Here is a 10,000-nt window from a genome sequence, read left to right as displayed (position 1 = left end):
TCGCCATCAGACTCAGCCTCGGGAGTCTTGGCTGGGGTAGGCTTGGCTGTTGTCATTTCTTCAGCTTGCAGGTTTTCTTTATCACACTCATCCGACCCCTCTGCTATTTTTGCCACGTCCATTGGCTTTGGCAGAGGGGGGAACGCAGGGCCGGATTTGGCAACCTGCACATGGACATCAATGTAGGCGAAGTGCTTACTTTCTTGTAGCATTGCAGTGGCGTCCATTGTTTGAGACACTTCCTTTCCATCACTGTTGGCAGAGTGTCTACTTTCATGCAGTCTAGCAGTGTTGGAGTCTGTAACCTTGGACGGAGAAAGGAATGTAGGGACAGATTTCGGGGCTTGTAGGTGGACACCATTTGTGGCCGAGTGTTCACCTTCTGCTGACCCATACTTTTCTTCAGCCCAAGCATCCGTCGTCTCTGTCCTTTCTTCCAGCTCTGTCTTCATGGGCACAGGGTCATCCAGTCCCTGTGCGCAGTCAGTGTGGAAGTTGATGACGGCATCCTCTGGCTGGCTTACTGGATACAGAGAGAGAAATGGAGACGCTGGTTCTGGGACCGTAGACATGCCAGGTGGCGGAGGCGCAGGTGATGCATTGGCTACGTGGGGTGTTGACGGCACACCATCTTCTTTTCGTGATAGTTGCCACCTCCTTTCCCAGTCACGCAGTCGGGTTTTCAGTTTGTACAGCTGCTGTTGGTACACCAGTGTCTTACTGGCGAGACACTCCCACTTGAGCACCTCTCCTTCCAGCATGCCGATTTTCTCCACCAGGCTGTCTCTCAGGGCCCGGTACTTGACTTCTGACGTGCACTTCAGGTTGGTGCACTCCACCTCTGTGCACTTTTCTTCTGCAGCATCAGCACATAACTGCAAGTCAACCTGGGCATACTTGGTCCAGAGTCTCCCCTTAATGAGCTGGAGTACTGCTTTGTATGCAGCGACGAACTGGGTAGTGGCTTCCTTGACCAGCGCGGCTTCTCCGTCTGCATCTTCCATTTCTTCTAGGGAGTCAATGTAGTCTAGTCCAGCATCAAGTACTACACTGAACTCTACGCTTAGCAGTTGGGTTCCCTCAATTAAAGCTTCTTTTTCTAACAGGTCTACAGTTAGAGTCAGCTTCTTGACTAGCTGACTAAACGTAACTTGAGCTAATGACCACTTCTCTTTGAAGGCCATAATTTCAACTGACTCCATTTTGTGTTTTAATTATTATGGTTTTATTTATTTTACTTTCTTCTCGAAATTGAAGTACATAGGGCCTGTTTTGGCCAATTTCTCTTTCAATGTCTTCAGCGTGATTTTCTACTTAATTACTGCAGTCCATTTATTTTAATTATTTTTTCCTTCCTTCAAACTGAAGCACAACCTAGCCTATCTTGGCTGCTTCCTCTTGAAGGTGCTCACTGGTCAGTCTGAAGGGGCGCTGCTAGCAACTGTAGAATACTTTTTTTGTGTGTGTCAGACTGAAAAAGAACTGAGGGCCTAATTTGGCTACACTTTTTTTCTTGTCTGTCTGAAGGGGGGGCTCTCCTGGTTACTTTGGAGAGGGGGGAGCCGCTTGTAAATGACTTGATACTTTTTGCTTTTCTCCCATTTCTTTTCTCAAACTAAAGAAGGTCAGAGGGCCTATTTTGACTTTCTCTTCACTGGGCTGCTTTTCTTGTCAGTTTGAGGGGGCACTTCTGGTTACTGCAGAGTTTGGGGAGCCTCTTGTATCAGTGCATTTTTTTTCTCAAACTGGCAAAGCACAGAGGGCCTGATTTGGCCACTTCCTCTTCATCGCACTTTTCTTGTCAGTCAGAGGGGCTCTTCTAGTTCCTCCAGGGGGAGCCACTAGTTCATTACTGTTCCTCCAGGGGGAGCCACTAGTTAATTACTGTTCCGTTTTTTCCCCAGCGGAAAGGGTGACCCTGGTGCATTAGAAATTACTCAGCGTTTTCACTTTTGCTTTTTATTTTTCTTCCACAGTGGCAGTGCAAAGTAGTGGCAGCAACAGTAGTAGATAGCAGTGACAGCAGGTAATTAACCTAAACAACAGTAAAATACAAAGCTTTAGGTTTTGCACACTACAAACAGTTGCACAGTAAAATGACTTTCCCAGAATACATACTACATTTGGCAGTATAAAGATCAAGAGTGATCAAAATAACAATAGAGATTTCACAACAACTACAGAATTTCAGTGCATACTGCACAAGTTATGAAATATCTAAATAATCAGTTCAGTTCAATAAATAAATATAAACATTAATGAATACAATGTTCAAGCATCAGCCCAACCATTTGGATGAAATAAACCACAGTTAACCAAACAGTCAGTACATTTTGCCTTACAAACAGTATGCCGTTTGCCCACTACATCTCCCATAATGCTCTCGCCAAACCAGGAAGTAATTCATCCCAGCCAACAAACAAGTGTAATGTTGAGCAAATGTCTAAACTCAATGAATGCCAAATCCAACTAACCAAGCAAAGTAGCCCAGTTTTAACAGTATATTAATTTGGTATTTTACAGCGACATTACATATTAAAACAGTTCTGAACCGTGAGTTTAGAGAGCACACATTAGCAGGGAGCTACACGAGACTACACTGCTCATCAAGCTGCACAAGGAGCACTTTCCAGCCAAACCAAGCGAGGAGCTTTTACCAGCACATCGCGCATTAGGGAGCAAAGCTTTCAAACAACAGTTTAAGCAAACAAACACACAATAAAGACATGATGGTACTTACTAGCTGGCTGCACACAGGGTCTGACTCAGATGTTGAAAGTGAGTGCAGAGTTACCATTTCCTTTCTTAAAACAAATGCAGGTCATGTGACTTTACAGGGCTTGCACTTCTTAAAGGTACACTACACTTTCTTACAGGAGTTCACCAAGTGAGCCAACTACACTCAAAAGACATATGTCAAACAAGAAATTGAAAGACACCCATAGAAAACACAACAGTGTGTGTGTGCTAACTAACACCTCTATCCTGTGCTCCTATCCAGGTGAGTTTGGTGAGGTGTGCTGCGGGCCCCTGAGGCTGCCCAGCAAGAGGGAGATGTGTGTGTGTGTGCGTGCGTGCGTGCGTGCGTGCGTGCGTGCGTGCGTGCGTGCGTGCGTGCGTGCGTGTGTGCTAACATGTACTATATATCCTGTGCTCCAGGTGAGTTTGGCGAGGTGTGCTGCGGGCCGCTGCGGTTACCCAGCAAGAGGGAGATGCTGGTGGCTATCAAGACCCTGAAGGCGGGCTACACAGAGAAGCAGAGGCGGGACTTCCTGGGAGAGGCCAGCATCATGGGCCAGTTCGACCACCCCAACATCATACACCTGGAGGGGGTCGTCACCAAGAGTGAGTCAGCTTTACATGGGTCGTTATCAAAAAAGAACGAGGAGGAAAATGTGGCACTCCGGTTTCATCATTTTTACTTTTATTTAAAGTGATACTGTCACATTTTTGGAAATAAGCTTATTTTACACCTCTCCTTGAGTTAAATATTAGGGTTTTACCGTTTACCTGTACTGTTCTCTGGGTATGGCATTGCACATTTTACCTCCAAGCTAGCAGTTAACATTGAGTCCTATGAGACCAGTTAGCCGCCAGCTGTCCTACTCTCAATCCCTTTCTCTAATGGCTGTAATTCAGGATTCTTTAATTTGAGATACCTAGGCTTAAGCGGCTTACTCACACAAAGCTATCTTTTCGCTTGCTCGCCTACTCGCCACTCTTTCATGGAACGTTCGCTGAAAGTTCCCGCGGCTTTAACTGCCAATTAACAGGCGAGAAGTACCGAACTCTGCATTCCAATTGGTTACTCGCTTACTTGCCTCGCTCGAAGATAAAATATTTTCAACTCGGGATCCGCCCACATCGCATCGCTTGTACAGTACTCGCCTACTCGCCTGCTAGTCTCGCTGAAACACATCGACATTCTATTGAGTTCATTCGCTGAGCGAGTAACTGGCAGCGACGTGTGTGTACAGCCCTGTACTGTATGCAGTAGCATTACCAGCCTCTTGAATAGCTATCATTCAGAATTCCTGAGTGTGAAGTTAGCCTCACTGTTGTTCCAAGAATGTTGGTGGATCTTTCGGACCTTTGAAATTTGAAATATGACATTATAAATCCTAACATGATTTCACTTCACATCTTTAAAGTTTGGAATAGTTTACATATTTGTTGTGGGTGTCAACATTTGATAAACATTTATCTTTCTAAGACAGCAGTTGCTAGCATGTTTTTCCTATGTTCAAAATTAAGCTACAGGTGTGATTCCATTACAGATTCCATTTCTGTTCCATTCATTCCACAATACTTAAACTAAAACAGACTGCTGTCAATTATTGTTATTGTTCCTCCCGTCAATCATGCTGAATTTGTTTCCTCCTTGGAGCCCTCGATGAGCTTCTTAGCTAGGAGCCGTGCCGTAGCTTTTTGAGGAAGATGATTAAATACATTCGGGGAAAAAACTCAAGAGGAATACAAAGTCAGACTGAGTTTGTAATCAGAATTCTTCTTGGGGAACAGAATATGGAGTCGAGTGAATTTGGAGTAAATTGCTTTGTGTGTTTTTTTCCTGTAAATGTGCTAGAGCACCGTTACTATCATTGATGTAATTTTCAGGTTGAATACCCCAAGTTGTGGTGTGGTGTTTTGGGGTGTCTTGTGGTGAGGTGTGGTGTTGTGATGTTTTGTACATTTGTATGTTAGTGCTCATGTTGAATGTTGTATTTTTATCCCTCCAGGTAAGCCCGTGATGATCATCACAGAGTACATGGAAAATGGATCCCTGGATACATTCCTAAGGGTAAGTTGTGTAGGTTTTGTAACTTGTGTGTGTGTGTGTGTGTGTGTGTGTGTGTGTGTGTGTGTGTGTGTGTGTGTGTGTGTGTGTGTGTGTGTGTGTGTGTGTGTGTGTGTGTGTGTGTGTGTGTGTGTGTGTGTGTGTGTGTGTGATGTTGCCATCACTCACTGTAGGTACACACAGAATAATGTGCAGTATGATTCCACTGATCATTCACTTCAGTGGCCCATTCAACTGTATGTCTGTTTGCTTATCTTGCCTCGACACCAGGCATTCCCAACCTATTCTAACTTGAAAACTGCTCGTGGCCCACCTCTGACCCAAAAAGCAATACAACCCAAATACATAGTCAACAGCAACACACACACACACAATAACATTATTTAGATTTTTAGAAAATGTTTTCAAGACCCACTTGTAAAACTTTCAAGGCCCACCAGTGTGCCCTGGTCCACAGTTTTAGAATCACTGCTCTACACGGTTCTCAGAATAGCAAAGCCAGGCACAGTATCCAATCGCTGATACTGACACCAAATTATAAGCCAATCACATGTCAATTACTGCTGCTATAGTTCGCCCGGCCGCCGCCCACATCCCGTCTTCCCTGTGACAAGCCATAATTACTGCACACAGCCAGTGAAGCCCACAGGGGGGAGCAAAGGGGTCACTTCTCCCGGGCCCAGGCAAAGAGGAGGCCCCAGAATTGGGCCCTCATTACATTACATTGTATGTACAGCATTTCAGACAACTTTTTCCTGGGCCCAGCCAAAGTTGTCAGCGGCCAGACCCTGCACACAGCTGCTGCTATATTCCGCTAAGCTGGGTGCTCATGATGGCGGTAACCTTGTGTAGTGTGTGGGTGTGTTTTGTCACCAGAAAAATGACGGGAAGGTCACGGTGATCCAACATGGTGGGCTGCTGATGTGGATGTGGATGGTGGTGGTAGTGGACCTTGTTTGATGAAGTGTGTGAAGCGTGTTTGTGTGGAGAATAAAAATTATGGTTCTTGGTGGACCTTGTGTCCTGTGTTTGTCACCAGAAAAAATATGATGGTTGGTGGTGGTGGAGTTTTTGTTTTTGTTTGTTTATCACTAGAAAAAAAATGATGAAGTGTGATGTAGTGTGTGTTTGTCAGTCACAGAGAAATTATGGTTGATGGTGTACCCTGCAGAGTAGAGGAAGAAAAATCTGCACTCACAAACTGCGTCTCATTATTTATTTATATTACCACCATGTCCAAAAAGCAAATGCGTTTCGGATATCAAGCCTTCATCAGTGCGTAGTACCACCTAGAAGTTGAGCGCGTCCTTTGCCAAAACTTGAAGTACCCTGCAGAGTAAACATCCTGTGCTAATGCAACACTGCAGAGTAAACATCCTGTGCTAATGCAACACTGCAGAGTACACATCCTGTGCTAATGCAACACTGCAGAGTACACATCCTGTGCTAATGCAACACTGCAGAGTACACATCCTGTGCTAATGCAACACTGCAGAGTACACATCCTGTGCTAATGCAACACTGCAGAGTACACATCCTGTGTTAATGCAACACTGCAGAGTACACATCCTGTGTTGATGCAACACTGCAGTACTCTGGCACCAAATACACTGTAAAACAGGGGTTCCCAACCTTTTCCAACGTGGGGCCCACTCGAAATTGTCACAAATGTTCAGGGCCCACTTCTAACCCAATAAAGAATAAAACTCAAGTAAATCAATAGCAACACACACCAAAATAATGATTATAATTTGAAGAAAATGATTTCAAGGCCCACTTGGAATACCTTCAGGGCCCACCAGTGGGCCCCGGCCCATAGGTTGAAAATCACTGCTGTAAAAGATATTAAATCAGCTCTTCCATCCAAAGGCAAAGTGCAGTAACTACACATTTTGTCAAAATTGAGTTTAGACTGAATGTGGTCTTCATTAATTAATGCATTAATTAATTCTGCTTTGAAAACGTCATTTGAACACTTCTTAAGTCAGAATTAACTGAAAGATCAAAGAAAACTCGATAGAACTACTCGATGGAAACGTAGCAATTGTCTCAGTTTAAATGTTTTGCTCCCGCAATATCCATAGAAGTAATTGAAATTTAAAACAATTGCCGTATCGATTCTGGAACTTGCCGGATCGATTCTGGATCGTCCATGCCCCGCATTGGATTGCATCGCCGAATCCATCATTGTTGACACCACTAATATTGGTACTAACCTTGTGTTGTGCCGTGTCTTTTTGTCACCAGAAAAACGACGGGCAGTTCACGGTGATCCAGCTGGTGGGCATGTTGCGTGGCATGGCGTCGGGCATGCGCTACCTGTCGGACATGGGCTACGTGCACCGCGACCTGGCGGCGCGCAACATCCTGGTCAACAGCAACCTCGTCTGCAAGGTGTCCGACTTCGGCCTGTCCCGAGTCCTGGAGGACGACCCAGAGGCAGCGTATACCACGCGGGTAGGCCTACGGCTCGTACAGCCTGTTACATTATTATTTCATTACATTGCACTTAGCTGACGCTTTCATTTATTCAAAGCGACTTACAGTTATTATTTGTCAGGGCATTGGTTTCAGTCCCTGGAGCAATGTGGGGTTAGTTAGGTGCCTTGCTCAAGGGCACTTCAGCCATGGATGGAGATGTAGGGAGTGGTCAGGGGGGATTCGAACTGGCAACCCCTAGATCAGGGGTGTCAAACTCAAATCGACCGAGGGCCAAAATCAAAATCTGTAGCGAAGTCGAGGGCCAAACTCAACATTTAATAAAAAACAAATGTGCATGCACACACTTAATACTCATATTTAAATTCCACAAACGGAGTCCCATTATAGATCAATGTGCCTGCAAATTACAGTATTCTGTTGCCCATTTCTGGGCCTCTTCACTGTCCTGGGCCCTGGGCTCATATTCCTGTGACACATTAAATTTCATGTTGAAGTATTATTACGTTAAATAGTAATAGTGGGCCAACTGTAATACATATTTGAAATGATCTCGCGGGCCAAATAAAATGGCTCCGCGGGCCAAATTTGGCCCCCAGGCCTGAGTTTGACATCCCTGCCCTAGATTGAAAGACCAACTCTTTAACCACTAGGCAACGGCTACCCTCGTCTATGTCTGTCTGTCTCTCTGTCTGTCTGTCTGTCTGTATACGTTATTTGTCATCCTGTCTGTCCGTCTGACTTTCTGTCTAGTTTGTCTGTCTAGTATATCTGCTTGAGTTTTCGATATGCAGCTTGTCTGTCAGTGAGTCTATCTCTGTCTGTCTGTCTGTCTGTCTTTGCCTGATTATCATCAACTTTCAAATCTCTTCAAGACTTGGTCTGACCAAGAGCATAACAATTAACATTTCCCAAATGGCATTTACCAAACCTCCTCCTTTGGTTTGCTAATGATTGTTTTCTTCTCAACAAAGTTGGAGGAGTTCCCGTATTTGCCCGTACTTGAATTGACTCTTGACCTGACTGGTAACAACGCTGAAGCTGTTGCGTCACTAGGAGGGCAGGGCCTGGCTATGTCTGTCCGTCTGTCTGTCTGTCTGTCTGTCTGTCTGTCTGTCTGTCTGTCTGTCTGTCTGTCTGTATACGATATTTGTCATCCTGTCTGTCCGTCTGACTTTCTGTCTAGTTTGTCTGTCTAGTAGTATATCAGCTTGAGTTTTCGATATGCAGCATGTCTGTCAGTGTTTGTGTCTGTCTGTCTGTCTGTCTATCTATCTGTCTGTCTGTCTGCCTGTCTGTCTGTTTGTCTGTATACTGTATTTGACATTCTCTCTGTCTGTCTGCCTGTCTGTCTGTTTGTCTGTATACTGTATTTGACATTCTCTCTGTCTGTCTGCCTGCCTTTCTGTATACGTATATCCTGCTTGCTTTTTTCGAGATGCAGCATGTCTGCCAGTATCTGTCTTGATGCTGTATGTCTGTCTGCTTGTCTCTATCTATCTATCTGTCTTTCTGTCCATGTGGCTGTCTGTCTGCTTTCTGTCTGTCCCATACACTGCGTGTCTCTATGCCTACCTGCAAAACTGTGTCTTGACCATCACTCTTTGTCTAAAGCGTCGTACACACACAAAGCTAGTTTTTCGCGTGCTCGCCTACTCGCCACTCTTTCATGGAACGTTCGCTGAAAAGTTCCCGCTGCTTTAACTGCCAATGAATAGGCTAGAAGTACCGAACTCTGCATTCCAATTGGTTACTCGCTTACTCGCCTCGCTCGAAGATCAAATATTTTCTACTTGGGATCCGCCCACATCGCATCTCTTGTACCTACTCGCCTGCGAGTCTCACTGGAACACTTAAACATTCTCTTGACTTCATTCGCTGAGCGAGTAACTAGTAGCGACGTGTAGGGTGACCAGCTGTCCGGACTTTGGCCGGACAACCCCGCCCCTTAACTTTCTAACCTAGCGTCCTCGCGCGGCGCCCATTGCTTCGACTTGCCGAATCCCCGCCTCCGTAGAGAAAACAGTTAAGTTGGCATTTCTAAACTGTAGGCAGAAATCAGGAAACAGCGCTGCCATCTTACCTCAGACTTACTCAGCTGCCAACAACAGTTTTACTTGTAAAACAATATTTTTGGGGGGAAGGATTTTCGCATTTCATTACCTCATTCCGATAAAGGAGTCATCAGTACCACTAACTTAATGTTGTATCAGAGACGGCAGGTTACGATAGACAAATCCTTCCGTTGTTGTCTGTGTAGGCTATTTCATAATTTAAAAAAAATGTATTTTGGGTAGTCATGCATGCGTAGGCCTAATAGCCAACAATTAATTTGATTTACTTTACTCAAAGTTGGTCAGAAGTGTGTTTATCAACGGAGGCAAACCGCTTCTGTCAACCTTTTTTTTCATGCAGACGCTGGATAACCAACAACACTAGCTCAAAATACAGGCAGCGCCCGTGCAGAAAGACCTTTCTTTGCCCTGTTTGTAAAGTTGTGAGAGCCCTCGTATCGTTGTAAAAGCATTTAGCGGACAAACTTAGTTGCACTATGCGTTGCCACCTGTGCAGGAAAAAATAGGAAACAGGCAGTAGACAATAATATAGTTACCTTATTTAACTTTCATACAGTCAGTTAATGAACTTCATATAGGGCTATTGCACAGAGATTTCCCCGACATAAGGCGACAGCAATACAGTTAATTCACTGTGCGAAATCTGGGGTTACATCTGGAGAAACATGGCGGCCGCAGATATCGGAAA

General features: G+C 44.8%; 1 protein-coding gene across 1 annotated transcript in view; it reads left to right on the top strand.

Annotated features, from left to right (window-relative positions):
• The window catches only part of LOC134457820 (ephrin type-A receptor 5), a 172,103-nt gene that overhangs the window by 140,315 nt on the left and 21,788 nt on the right, over window positions 1-10,000 (top strand). Inside the window, exons 11-13 of the mRNA XM_063209791.1 lie at window positions 3,160-3,345; window positions 4,740-4,801; window positions 7,046-7,255. Coding sequence (XP_063065861.1) covers window positions 3,160-3,345; window positions 4,740-4,801; window positions 7,046-7,255 — 458 coding nt within the window. The remainder of the gene's footprint in view (window positions 1-3,159; window positions 3,346-4,739; window positions 4,802-7,045; window positions 7,256-10,000) is intronic.

The sequence above is a fragment of the Engraulis encrasicolus genome, chromosome 11 (assembly GCF_034702125.1).
Source record: "Engraulis encrasicolus isolate BLACKSEA-1 chromosome 11, IST_EnEncr_1.0, whole genome shotgun sequence".
NCBI lineage: Eukaryota > Metazoa > Chordata > Actinopteri > Clupeiformes > Engraulidae > Engraulis > Engraulis encrasicolus.
Note: the sequence above shows the minus strand (reverse complement) of the source record. Positions and strands in the feature narration are given on the sequence as shown.